This window comes from Carassius gibelio, chromosome A23, assembly GCF_023724105.1.
Source record: "Carassius gibelio isolate Cgi1373 ecotype wild population from Czech Republic chromosome A23, carGib1.2-hapl.c, whole genome shotgun sequence".
Taxonomy (NCBI): Eukaryota; Metazoa; Chordata; class Actinopteri; order Cypriniformes; family Cyprinidae; genus Carassius; species Carassius gibelio.
Window position 1 is genome coordinate 7,797,680 of NC_068393.1, and position 14,321 is coordinate 7,812,000.

At 39.3% G+C, this 14,321-nt stretch overlaps 1 protein-coding gene across 4 annotated transcripts; it reads left to right on the top strand.

Moving 5' to 3' along the window:
- The first annotated feature begins 288 nt into the window (after positions 1 to 288).
- LOC127944506 (sodium- and chloride-dependent creatine transporter 1) lies at positions 289 to 13,831 on the top strand. Of its 4 annotated transcripts, XM_052540485.1 has the most exons (14): positions 292 to 741; positions 1,283 to 1,552; positions 4,658 to 4,789; positions 4,979 to 5,252; positions 5,573 to 5,705; positions 6,643 to 6,777; positions 7,461 to 7,564; positions 8,181 to 8,305; positions 8,478 to 8,590; positions 9,689 to 9,829; positions 9,922 to 10,024; positions 12,850 to 12,950; positions 13,035 to 13,205; positions 13,316 to 13,831. In XM_052540485.1, exons 1-14 carry the CDS (start codon positions 717 to 719, stop codon positions 13,445 to 13,447), a joined length of 1,959 nt encoding a protein of 652 aa, XP_052396445.1. In that variant the 5' UTR covers positions 292 to 716; the 3' UTR covers positions 13,448 to 13,831. The 4 variants fall into 4 exon arrangements, 2 of the variants coding, with proteins under 2 accessions (XP_052396446.1, XP_052396445.1); XM_052540486.1 differs by lacking the exon at positions 13,035 to 13,205 and having other exon boundaries at positions 289 to 741; XR_008150375.1 differs by lacking the exon at positions 13,035 to 13,205 and having other exon boundaries at positions 290 to 741; positions 9,922 to 10,031; positions 13,316 to 13,436.
- The last annotated feature ends 490 nt before the right edge of the window (positions 13,832 to 14,321 follow it).

Consider the following 14,321-nt stretch of genomic DNA (forward strand, 5'->3'; position numbering starts at 1 on the left):
AGTGTGCTCAAATTACAACAATGGATTGATCTTAAAACGTCCTCGACGCATTTCCGTTCACATTTTGTCGGAATAATGTATCGCTATGCTTGCTTGTTCCTCTGGGTTTGAAGCATAGACAGTGGTTTGAAGATGCACGTGGTTTGCATCTCTACGCGGCTTCGGTCGGGTACGCGTTTCTGTGTGACAACGTCGCACATTAGCCAATCACAGACGGGCTACATTCATAAGCCAATCACAGACGGGCGTACCTTATTCGTCAGCCAATCACAGCGCCGCGTCGCACCGGGCGTGATAGCAGGGACGCAGCGAACGGAGCGCCGCGCTGATGCTTCGAGCTCGAGCAGTGTAAATCCAGCGAGGCAGGCGGCGACCTCACACCTGCTTCTCTGTTATATTACCGAACCAAACCGGGAGATTCCTTAAGACCTACCGCCATTCGCGTTTAACCAACATCCATGCGATTCTTCAGGCTTACCTTCAAGTGCTTTGTCGACTGCTTCTGAGAGCCTTATATTCCTCGTCTGCCGGCGACGCACGTCAATTATTATAATTCACAGCTCAATCTCGTCCACATTCTGCTGAAGATCGATTCTACACAAACAATCAGACCGCAAACCCACAGGAAAGTACTAAACCACGCGAATTAAAAACAAATAAATAAATAAATCAAACGCGAAGAACCGTTATTTGTGGATCTGAGGCGCGCACGCGGCATGTCGCCAGAAGAGCACTTCTCCAGTAAGAACCACTTTCTATTATAATCTGTTTATTAGCCTAACGTTACCTATTAGATAATGACACGAATAACATTTCAATGGCTGCATTCATACAGAGACCTGACATAAAATGTAATCCAAAGACCGTTATTGAACGGAATCAAACTGTTGTTTAGTGTAACGTATCTTTCCATTACGTTACGTTTAAACGAACGGCTCTAAAACTCTCGAGTTGATGTAGATCTGGTCTCTTCATGTATTTACCGGTGTCAAGTGTCTCTCTTTCACTTTCTTCCTCACACACACACACACAGTCCTTCAATCCGCTCCGATCTGGATTCAGCTGCATCTCTGACATACATAAAATTGCCAGTGACGTCACAGCAGTCCAATCATCATGCTGAATGGGCGCTTGTGACTTCATTCATTCATTCATATATATCAAATTTGTGATATCTATATAACAAAGGCCTGGAGTTAATTTCATATTTCAAATTCTGCTGATATTAAAGTAAACGAAGATCAAGTGCTCACTAAGTCGTGTTCGTCTCTCTCTCTCTCAGATGATTGTGGCACGTGTGAGGATGAGTCTCAGGAGGAAGCAGAAGTCGCCCGTCCTTTGGTGTCTGAGACTGAGGAGTCCAGTGTGGAGGTTGCTGAGCCCAGAGCTGGCACAGGTCTGATAGAGACAGGTGACCCCGCATCAGAACTGGGGCGTTCGGAGAGACAGACCTGGAGCAGGCAGATGGACTTTATCATGTCCTGTGTCGGTTTTGCTGTTGGCCTTGGAAATGTCTGGAGATTTCCTTACCTCTGTTATAAGAATGGAGGAGGTGAGATGCATACAGGCACAGATATATCATATCAGATACATACACTGGGGTCTAAAAGTCTTGAGATTACATTGAAAATATGAGATTTTCCTATAAATACTATCAATAAGTGACACTAGAATCTGTTTCTGTCTATTTCCGTCTCTTATTGAACATGGGATACCAGCATAGTTGTGTTCTTTAATGCAGTTTCCTGTTTGTTTGACCCACATAAAAATATCCACGCTCACATTCTAGCCTATAGACTACATACGAGTAATTGTAATTAATAAAATACTTAATTTGATCTTCTTTCCCAGAAAACACATCAGTAAAACTATTAGTTCTCACCATATTATCACAGTTTACACCGCCCACATCTAAAATTTCCTAGTGAAGAGCCAAGCCGCATTATTATTATTTCGGGGCAGGAAGTTAGCTACCTTATTTCGTATAGCTGGTGAACATCTATAACTGGCTACGTTTACATGCGCACCTTTTGGTTCAATTGGACTGAATTCATTACAATTGATGAATCTGATTTTAGCGTTTACATGAATGCTAAATAAAGTGATTGGGTTGATGTGCACATTTATATTTCACAAGCTTCGAATCGGAATATATATATTTTTTTTTTGACATGCGCACACTGCTCAAATAGTGAAAGTGAAAGTGAAAGCTAATATAGACTGGAGTTTCTCACTGTTTGGACATAATAACCACTCTCCTTTATGGTTTCTTTAATTGTTTTTAACCGCATAATCCCCGTTTATGGGTAAATATACATAAAAGACGCTGTGCTGCTCATATTTATCACGCAAAAATAAAAAGTTTCCAGAAAGGGGAGCCTGTGAATGGGTATCCAAAACACGGTTGTCCTGCTCCACTTCACAGATGCTGAGTGAAAGGAGTTTTATAATGACAGGAAATGCATTTAAACAACACTTTCTTCTGACGCATGAAGAGCCGCTCGTTCCGTGCATCATATCATTACGTTATTTCTGCGTCATTGCACATGCGCAGTCCTTTTATTTCATGGTTCAAAACGATCGAGTGTTTACATGCGCTCTCAATCGTATTGGAAGAGGAATAGAGCACCCCCTTCAGTCCGATTGAAATGTAATTCGGATCAAGCTCAGTCGGATCGATCAAGGTGTTTATGTGAGCGTTTTACAATCTGATTACAAACAGATTATTTGCGTGCCACTGACCATTGGTTTAGCTCAAAATGTTGCCCTAAAGGTGCTTTCACTTTCGATAATGATCCAGTTTGACTTTAATATACACTTAATTTGTGTTGCCACGTGGCTGTAAATTGTTGGGTGAAAAAAACACACGATTGTAATGATTAGACCATTGTTGCACTTTTTTCTTCTTACACAATAGAAGAAATTTAGTCATCACCCCTCTGTTGAAATCTGCTGGTCATCTCCTGAAACTGTTGATCACAAATATGTTTCAGTCTTTAAAATTGACCCTGAAGCTATGTTTTCAGTCAGCCAGGGCGGATGAAAGGGTGGATATGTCCTGAAGAAGACCATTTTGCCAAAACGCATAGATCTACTTTTAACTGGTTCTAATGATTTAAGACCAGGTTTTTATCTTACCATGTGAGTGCCTTGGAAGATTCAGAGAAATGCGTGTCACCAGTGGATGCTCTGCAGTGAATGGGTGCCGTCAGAATGAGAGCCCAAACAGCTGATGATAATCCAGTCCATCAGTTAAACTAAAATCTTTGTTAATAAACAAATCCATCATTAAGGCGTTTTATCTTCAAGAAAGTTCTTCAAAGAAAGCAATATTATGTATAAGGTGTTAACATCTTAATGATGAATTTGTTTTTTACAAACAAGTGTTTCGCTTCACAAATCAGTGGATTTGTAGTAGTGTGGATTATTGTGATGTTTTTATCAACTCTAGTTCTGACGGCACCCATTCACTGCAGAACATACATACAATGCTACGTTTTCCTAAATTTGTTCTGATAAAGAACTGAACCCATCTGCACCTTTGATGGCCTGAGGGTGAGTAAATCTTCAGCAAATTTCCATTTTTGGGTGAACGATTTCTTTAACACTAATAAACTAAACCATCTGAAATTTAATGAAGTATCTACAGATAAATTAGAAAGTCAAAGTGCTGAGAATAATAAATGTATGCCTGACAGACAGGAAGGAAGAGGGAGGACAATGGTTTTCTTCTGTTGGTGACCAGAGTTTATCAAAGGTTGAAGAAGTGATGCTCTGTTCTTTGTTCTCCTCTTCTTCTCTTGTAACATTAGCCATCTGTGCAGCTCTTCTGACGCATGTAGGTGGTGATGTATGCTGCTTGGAGTTAGAAGCTTGTTTTGCTTCCCCTCAGCTGAAGCGTGTCAATAAGTCAGCATCAGTGTCATCAGACACCACCTCAAGAACCGTCTCATTAGTGTCTATAGAGCTGATAATAAACATTAGATGTGTTACCTGTCTGGAAACATGATTTGTGAAGGAAACGCGTCATTCTAAACCTGAGCACACAAAATGTCTCAAGTGTTTCTTTGTGCGCAAAGTGAAAGTCAATGGGGACCAGCGTTGTTTGGAATAATAATATCTACTGTTTTTTGGAAGAAAGAAACCAGTTTGGAATGACGATACAAACATGTAAATGATGACCGAATTTACATCTTTGGGTGAAATATTTATTTGAAAACTAAGATGCAGACATTGTTACCCTTGTGAAAAACAAGTGTGCTTAACTATTGAATGTACACTTGCACTGCACTTCAAATCAGAGTTCACTTTTAATCATGTTTCTTACCTCACTTAGGTGAAATAAAAAAAAGGAAGCTCTTATAATGTAAAATTAAATGTTTTACTTTTACTTCATTTTAAACCACTATGTTCTACTAATCCTCTGTGCTCTAAAGAAGTACACTTATTTTGATGTGTTGACTAGCATACTAAACCACATGTATTGTTTTCAATATTATAAAGTATATGTATTTTAAATGTACTAAAAGTCTAACTTAAGTGCGTTGAAAATATAATACATTTTCATTTAAATGCAATTAACATGCAATCAAGTATGCTATTTCTGTAATAAACCGTTTGTCAGTCTGCTAAAGCCTTGTGACGTCCTGTGTCGCAGGTGTGTTTCTGATCCCCTATCTCCTGATGGTGTTTGTTGGAGGTGTTCCAGTCTTCTTCCTGGAGATCGCACTGGGTCAGTTCATGAAGCAGGGTGGGGTCGCCACGTGGAACATCGCGCCTCTTTTTAAAGGTGGAGTATTAACAACCAGATGCATTTGCACACACCCCAGCCCTTGCCAACCTCTAGTTAAACCGATCCATGCCTCATCCTGCTAGCAGGCATTTTTATCTTTAATGGCACAACAGAATATCGATCTGTCTGGCTCTTAATATTGTCCAGCGTGAGGCTGAAGAAAGGCAGTATCGTTCTCTCCTCCAGGGCTTGGATTGGCATCAATGGTGATCGTGTTCTTCTGCAACACCTACTACATCATGGTTCTGGTGTGGGGCCTGTATTTTCTGGCTCACTCCTTCACCTCCCCTCTGCCGTGGGCCACATGTGGACACGAGTGGAACACGGTCAACTGTACCACTAACTTCAGCCGCGTGTGTCTCAATCAGTCGCTGTCCTCTTCCCCTCCCAACGTCTCCTTGCTCAACTCCAGCTGTCTGGAGCACACGGGGCTGAGATCATCTGTTATGGAGTTCTGGGAGTAAGTGTTTTTGAAGCGTTTTCTAATCTAACTAGGCCCTGGCACAGATTTATATTCCTTTTGATGAAGCATTTGCGATCAGATGAGCTCTTAAAGAGATATTCACCCAAAAAAAATGACATTCTGTAATTTATTCATCCTCATGTAGAAGTCAGTGGCTACCGTCAACTGTTTGTGTATTAATCATTTGTATGTATTAACCGTTGTAGAAAGTAAGCGGTGTGTAATATTTCATGGTTGCTCAAACCCTTCTGCTTTAAAAAAAAAAAAATGTTTTTAATGTTCACTTTGGTCTGACACTATGTTTGTCTCTTGATCAGACGTAAAGTCCTCCGTCTGTCTGGTGGTTTGGATGAAGTAGGTGAGATCAACGGTTACTTGGTCTTGTGTCTGCTGGCTACATGGGTCATCGTCTACTTCTGCATCTGGAAGGGTGTTAAGTCCGCTGGAAAGGTACAAAAATATGTGTGTAAACGATGGTGGCTAGAACAATATTATAAATAGAAATTATTACTTTTAGTCAGCAAGGAAGCAGTGTTTCCCACACTTTTTAACACGTTTTTTTTAAACCATTACATGGCATTAGTATATGTTTTGTCTGTCAATACAATGGCCACAACTAAGACCGTGAGTGCATCGCATTACGTGTTCATTCAAATATATTAACATAGAAATCAATTGTAAATTGTAATACTATTAAACAGTAGTAGTTTTTTTTTTTTTTTTTTTTCGTTTTTTTTATAAATCAAATGCAGCCTTGGTGAGCGTAAGAGACTTCTTTCAGAAACATTGTACTGACCCCAAACTTTTGAATGGTACTATAAATAATTTATTAATATATAAATATTGTAACATTGTCGTTTTACCGTGGTGACTATGTTGTTATGGAAGTTATAACTCTGTAATGGGCTGTCCTTATTGGAAGTTTTGAGCTAATCTACAAGTACTCAAATCAATATTTCATGTATTTATTTGATAAGAAGCTGTGTAATAAGTGGGATAATGTACAGTCAGATCATTATCACTCATTATCTGCTCCACGTCAGGGTCCTGATCGCACTGCTAGGGTTTATTTTGCAGTAATGATGGCTGGCAGTACATTATCCCTTACTGGACACACATCAGCCGAACCATTATGAATGTTTGTTGTGAACATGAGGAAATAGATCAAAGGCCAGAGCACTGGCAACATAAGCTGATTATTAGCTCTCTCAGCGGATGTGTGTGTGTGTGTGTGTGTGTGTGCTGGGTTTTGTTCTAGTGCTTGACTGTTAGAGAAAAGATTTTGAAACATGATGATAAACTTCAATCTCTGATGCCTCAGAAAGTAATACTCATTTCAGGAGCTATGATTTTACGTACATGAATGCGTCTGTATGTGTGTGTGCAGGTTGTATATTTCACCGCGGTGTTCCCGTATGTGGTCCTGGTGGTCTTGTTTGTCCATGGGGTCTCACTGCCAGGAGCTGTTAATGGCATTATTTACTACCTGAAACCAAACTGGAGCAAACTCTCCGAGGCACAGGTGAGCGCATGGCTGCGTGTGTTCAGATTTATGTGGGTGATTCTGTGGCCCTGCTTACACTAGTGCGTTTTCCCTTTAAAACCATCCTCGTCTACGCTTGCGTTTTCACTGTGTTTCAGAAACGTTCTCCGTCCACACTACACAACCGAAAGTGTATGTCACATGACCATTCACCCAGGTACAACAATGAGCATGATGTTATTGTTTACATGATAGTCAAGGACACGCAGAGCTAATGTGGCCAGCCACGCCATCGTTTTCAGAAGTCTCTGTTTACACTAAAACACAACCCCGGGGTTTTCAAACTGAAACCGGTTCTGCAGCGTTTTCGAAAGTCTCCGGTTTTAAATCTTGCAACAATTATGTGATTTATTTTTTATTTTATTTTATTTTTTATATCAAAACATGCTAAAAACTGTATACTTCTGGTTGGTCAAGTAAAATATGCAAGTGCTTTCAAGAGTAAACAAACTGTTAATATTTTGAAAACAAACTAGTCAATAAAAGTCATCGAAGAATGCATGAAAACTAAAATCTAGATTAAAATCTATTTTCAGAATTTTTCTTTTCAGCATTAGATTGAACAGTAAGCAAAGGTTCACCCATGTACTGATGTTTTAAAGCCCAAACTACAGCCAAGTGACATGGTTATATAATTGTTGTTATCATGATTATGATGGCAGGTATGGATTGATGCTGCCACACAGATCTTCTTTTCTTATGCTATCGGTCTGGGGGCCCTGACGGCTCTTGGGAGCTACAACCGATTCAACAACAACTGTTACCAGTGAGCAAAATATCACACACACCGGGATCACTTTATGATATTAAATCTGTGATCATTATACCATATAAGGGCAAATTAGTGCAGAATAACATCTGCTTAAAGTATCAATAGACTTGAAGACCATAAATGAATCTGAGGCTAATGTGTTTAAATGCAGTTTTTAACAAAAGTACATTATTTACACTTTTTACACTAATTATGTTATATACATATAAAGAAATCCACAGTGAAGCAATTATATATCTATATCTGAAGTAATATATTACATAGTAATACAGTAATTTTTACTATAAATGATATGAATTTTTCACCATAAATGATGATTGACTTACAAGATTTGAAACTTTTTGGCCTCCCTGTATGTGTATTACTGCGTCTGTAAATAAACACAGTAATGAAACAAAGGCCTCCCTGCCGAGATGTGTTTTTTTTCTTCTGTATGGCTTCGTAATCCCGCAGCATCCCTGTGGGACAGTAGTGCGTGTGTGTTTGCATGTATGTGATGGGATCAGAGATCAGGGGTTGCATGAGTTCAACATCCACCCAGTTTAACCCTGTGCACTGTGTGTTCTCCTACGTGCTAATCCCACCATGATTTCTCTCTGTCTCGCTGTAGGGATGCATTCGTTCTGGCTCTCATAAACAGCGGCACCAGCTTCTTTGCAGGATTTGTGGTTTTCTCAGTTTTGGGATTCATGGCGGCCGAACAAGGCGTTGACATCAGTAATGTAGCAGAAAGTGGTGAGATATGCTTCGGCCCTTATCACGTTGTCTGTTCTTTCATTCTCCTTGATTACAAGAGCAAAGAGTACCATACTACTACTACAGTAGGATTTTGGACATGGTACTATAATGGTAAATACATGAAAATGCCAGGGTACATGAACGTGTGGGTCTGTTTTTTTTTTCTCAGGTCCTGGTTTAGCGTTTATTGCCTATCCAAAAGCTGTGTCGCTGATGCCTTTAGCGCCGCTGTGGGCGGTGCTGTTCTTTCTCATGCTTCTGGTGTTGGGATTGGACAGTCAGGTGAGGCTCCACCCACTCATTTATGACCGATTAGAAAAAGACCTATATGTGATCAGACTGATTCATTTGTTGTTACAGTCCATTTCAATACTGAATGTTTCAATAGACATTTACAAAGTTATCTGATAAGATATCATATTAAAAAAAAAGTTGTTTCCTAAACGCTATCTGGAACTACTACTACTTCACACAGCATTATTGCATTCTTGGGCTCAAAAACATTTACTAGTGCTGTCAAATATATACATGTGTGTGTGTGTGTGTGTTTATGTATATGTAAGCATTTTTATGCATTTAGCAGAAGCTTTTATCCAAAGCGACTTACAATGCATTCATGCTAACAATTTTTTTTTACCTAACATATATACACCACAAAACCAGTCTTCAGTCGCTGGGATCTATTTTTAGCAATAGCCAAAAAAACATTGTATGGGTCAAAATTAATGATGTTCTTTTTTCCCAAAAATAAGGATAAGTAAAGATCATGTTCCAGGAAGATAGTTTGTAAATTTCCTATCATAAATATATCAAAACTTATTTTTTTAATTCTTAATATGCATTGCTAAGGTCAGGACTTCATTTAGGCAAATTTAAGGGTGATATTCTCGGTATTTATTATTTTTTTCTTTTTTTTGCACCCTCAGATTTTCAATAGTTGTATCTCGGTCAAATATTGTCTGATCCTAACAAACCATACATCAATAGAAAGCTTATTTGTTCAGCTTTTTATAAAAATTACACTTTAATATATATATGTGTGTGTGTACGGTTAATATATATTATATCTCCTGTTATTAACATATATTAACCAGCAACAGTACAGCAGTTTACCAACCTCTGGCTGTTTAATCACCGTCAGTGTGCACATGAGTATGTATAGCAACCATTAAAAAATAGCACAGGAGTGCAAGACATGTGACGTGGGAGCGGCGCCTTAAATGTTCACACAATGCCTTCGATTATCCACAGAGCTCTTAGATTAGCAACAGTGTTTGACAAGGTCAGACACATTCAGATGTCCTTTTTGCACACATATTTCTCTGTTAGATCGTCAGCTTCCTTTTAAACAAGACTCATTTTTCTCTCCTTCTCTCTCAGTTTGTTGGTGTTGAAGGCTTTATTACTGGAATAATGGACATGCTGCCCCCAAAGTCATTCCTCGGCTCTCAGCGCCGTGAAGTTATTGTTGCAATATGCTGCTTTATCTGTTTTACTATTGATCTTTCCATGGTAACAGAGGTACGTCTGAGGCCGACCGTGAGGTGTATCACACAGTAGAGTTCATATCAGTTTCCTGATTGTGTTTTTGGCTATGTTCTCTCTCTATTCAGGGGGGGATGTATGTGTTCCAGCTGTTTGACTATTACTCGGCGAGTGGGATTACTCTGCTCTGGCAGGCCTTCTGGGAGTGTGTGGTGGTGGCCTGGGTGTATGGTAATCTGTAAATCTGTAGCCATGCAAAAACCGGGACCATGATTTTACCAAGTAGGACTTGTTCCTGGATCAACAGTAACATTCCTAACAAACATAATCCTGACAAAAATTTAACCCTGCTTAAAAGACCAGCTGGAATTCCCATGATGGTCCAGACTGGGTTATGATGGATTAGCTTATGAAACTGTGAAGCTGACTTGACAGAAGAAGTCTTGCTTGGTTAAACTAGCCAGGAAACCCAAACCCGACCCTCAAACTTTGATTGGTTTACAGCAGGGTTTCTAAAGGGGGGTTTAAGTTCATCTAAGGTCAGAAAACATTGTAATTTTCTCAGAATATACGTTTAATATTAGAGCCATTTGCGATTCATTCAAAGCATGTTTGGAGCAAACCCCTCCCATTCACAAGCCTACTCATATCTGATTGGTCAGCTGGCCAAGCTTGTTGTGATTGGCATAGAGAGGAGTCCTTGAGCCAGTTAAAGAGTGCTACCATTGACCAAGCACCTTCACATAAAACAATAATATAGTGTGCAAATCCGTTCTTATAATAGTAGCACAAGTCAAAGAGACATGCCAGTCAAAAACTGTAGCGTTGTGGAGAAGCTGAGGAAACAGGCAGACATTTAATGGAAAAGCTCGTACAAACAATAAGCCAAAAACTACAGGGAACAAAGAACAGAATGACTGGCAAACAGACAACCATTACATTCATCAACTCACAAAGAACTAAAGAAACACTAGGGCTGTATATATAGTATACAGGAGGCTAAGATAAGATGCAGATGAGATGCAAACTGAGTAAAAGCACCACGGGAGAAGGGAAGTGACATACAATTCGAAGACAAGGCACAAAACTCAAACAAGAAAGTTGATTTGTGAGAATAGCAATCACGCTTATTTTCTGAAACCAAAATAAAACTGAACACCTCAAAATTACAAAAACAATATCCTTCAAAAAGGTCTCTTCAGTGTAATGGATAAAATAATTTTATGTAAAATTAAAAAGTCAAAGCCTGGTTTCAGCCTCAGTGGCAGCTGCAGTCATGTCCTCATCACATTTATAAAACTCCTGTGATTCACAACTGCTGGCTCAGAAACTCAAAATTCACTTAAAGTAGCTTTGTTGACAACTTTGGGTAAGGGGGAAATGTTCAAGATATAGTACTTTCAGTGCCCTGTAGATAGCAATATCACATCATTTGTAGCATAAATAAACTACAAAGTACCCCAGAAAAATACTTAAGTACAGTAATTAGTTACATTTACTCAAGTACTTTACACCTTTAGTGCAATTAAATGCGTTTATGTGGTTTAAGGTTAAAAAAAAAAACATTATTTTCCATGTAATGTACATTATTGTTTCTCTATGCCCCACCTTCTGAAATGCGTTGATTTTTATCAAAGCTCATCGGTCTGAAAAGCGAGGTGTGCTCTGATTGGCCAGCTATCCAGTGCATTGTGATTGGCTGAATACCTCAAGCATGTGACGGAAATGTTACTCCCTTCACCATATTACTGTCTCCCAGCAGCATGAGACTCAGTCCATCTCTACATAATTACTGACATAATTACTGATTATAATGAGTTATAATGTGTTTTTACGTGTTGCATATCATGCTGCGTAAACGTAAAACCATGTCTGCATTTGTGATCGGAGAAACAAGTGCTACTCTACACTGCTCAAAATTCGTGTTTGAATCATCAGAGGCAAATTCTCTAAATTAAAAAAAAACATACTTACAGACTGTGAGTCAGAAGCACCTAACTGTCCTTGCAAAGTTGTAATTGCCCCACTTTATAGAAACGGCCTTTGTGCCACAGACGCATTGTAGGCTACTGTTTCAAGAAACAGTCATCATCCTCCATAAAATGCACTGCACACATCTGAGTATTTGGGTTGAATGGTTCCAGAAGTGTGTTGTAGATGCAACTTAACCACAGTTTCACTTTCACAATGAAACCGATTCTCCACAACATGGCACTAGTGGCAAAAGCGAGAATAAAAGTTGACCCCTTTAATCCGAACGCAGGACAGCTGTATCACTTGCACACCAGCCTAACCTAACCTCTCCCGCTGTAACACTATAACTGCCAGTGCAGCAAAATAAACCGCAATTTCACTATGATTATAAAGTCTGCGCGCTACACTACATTCTTTATTATTAAACCAAGTAATTAGAACAACATCAGTCTACATTAATCGACACATTCTTAGGTTCACAACGAATTATCAGAACTACTTCAGTAAACAGTAATATGCTTTACCTGGACACCTAAAGCTGCACTAGGTATACATCACATATTAGCACAAAACTTGATATTTTGAGCACTCAGTTGAAATGACATGCATACAACGAAATGTTTGAATTGTATTTCTGTGGTATCCTTGAACACAGCGTCTTCTCAACATCATGTAAACACACTAATACTGGAAGTGTTTGTGGGCCGGTCAGACTCTGTTCTTATTTCGTGGGCAGGTAATAAGTCAACTACCATTTATTTTATTTCATGTAACATTTTTTTGTGGTTTTATTTTAAGTTGACTACAACAACCTTGCTCCCAACATGCAAATATATGTTCAATTACTGAAATACTAACTTAAAATCTCAGACATAATCGAAGTAATTATTTACATTGAAGGGGTTCGGCTACCAAAAAGGTTCGGGAACCCCAGGTTTATAATAATGTTCTTCCATACCAACGAGGATACAGATTCAGGAGCATGTCATATCTGGTGAAATCATGGTGAAGATGCAGATACACACAGAGTCTTCGTGTCAGTCCAGAAACCGCTCACTCTCGCTCTCTGTCTCTCTCTGAAGGCGCTGATCGCTTCATGGACGATGTGGCCCGTATGATCGGCTATCGTCCTCTGCCGTATATGAAGTGGTGCTGGTCTTACGTCACTCCGGTAGTATGCATGGTGGGTTTAACACCGCAATAATGGATCAACATGGGGTTTCGTATTCTTGAGAGGGTCTCAAAGGGGTGTTTGTGTGTTTCACAGGGTGTTTTCTTCTTTCATGTGGTCAACTACAAGCGATTAGTGTATAATGCGGTGTATGTGTACCCGTGGTGGGGTGAGGTGCTGGGCTGGTTTCTCGCTCTCTCATCCATGCTTTGCATTCCTCTCACCGTCCTCTACAAACTGCTGCACTGCAAAGGCTCTCTCATGGAGGTACGACAAATGACTTGTAGTTAGTTCCTCACTGATAGTTGCATAAATCTCTGGTTCGTGTGGTATGCAGCGTTTGTTCAGTTTGTGTGACTCTGTGTTTCTCTGTTCAGCGTTGGCAGCATCTGACGACACCTGTCTGGGGTCGACATCACCTCGAGTTCCTTCCACCTGAGAACGAAGCCAGACTTCTACCAAAGGCAGAAGAGAATAAAAACACCCTGTTATATGAAAGTGTCATTTAATATCCTGGCCAGCTCTAGTAAATGATCTAGGCCTTGTGCACACACACACACACACACATTGGTGTTCGCTCTGTCATGATCAAGAGAATCACTCAAGTCAAGTCCATACTACACAGCAGAGCACCTATATGCCATTAACATACGCCATCATCCCACTAAAGCACTTCAGCACTTCAGTAATAATGCTGATCTTCTGTCAGTGTGTTATATTTCAGAAGAAGGCCTCAGAGAAGCTCATCCCGCATGCTTGTGTTTGAGTGACCGTTATCTGCCAGTGTGCTGATGTTGTTCAGTATTATGTCTTTGTGTTCGGTGAGATCTCACAGCAGTGTTGTGGAGCAGAGAGTGGGCTAATTATTTATTAAACCCATTTTCAGACCAAAATTATATTGTGTGCATTTATTTGGCTTGGTGAAACCCTTATTTTAAGAATATTTGAATATTTAAACTATATGAAAATATAAATGTACAGTGTAAAGATGAAGAGAGTAATATACATTACGGTTTAGGATGGGGGTGGTAAGATTTCTTTAATGTTTCTGAAAGAAGGCTTACAGTTTAAAATAACTTGTTTTCTAATGTTGATATATTCTGAGCAGTAATTTATACCTGCGATGTAAAGCATGCATCATTAATCCAGTCTTCAGTGTCACATGATCCTTCAGAAATCATTCTAATGTGCTGCTCAAGAAACATTTGCTATAAATCAATGTTGAAGACAGTCGTGCTGCTTAATGTTTTTGTGGAAACATTATTTTTTAATACAGTAGCTCAGACGTACATCACTTAATTTAAAACAGATATTTTGTAACATTTTACAAATCATTGTAGTCAATTCTGATCAATTAATTGCATCCTTGCTGAATAAAAGTAT

What these genes read in the sequence shown, in the direction of transcription:
- LOC127944506 (XM_052540485.1), top strand. Translation starts at nt 717, where the DNA reads ATGTCGCCAGAAGAGCACTTCTCCA. An exon ending in TGTTGGGATTGGACAGTCAG is followed by an intron (nt 8,591 to 9,688) that starts GTGAGGCTCCAC and finishes CTTCTCTCTCAG; the next exon opens with TTTGTTGGTGTTGAAGGCTT. An exon ending in GGTGGTGGCCTGGGTGTATG is followed by an intron (nt 10,025 to 12,849) that starts GTAATCTGTAAA and finishes CTCTCTCTGAAG; the next exon opens with GCGCTGATCGCTTCATGGAC.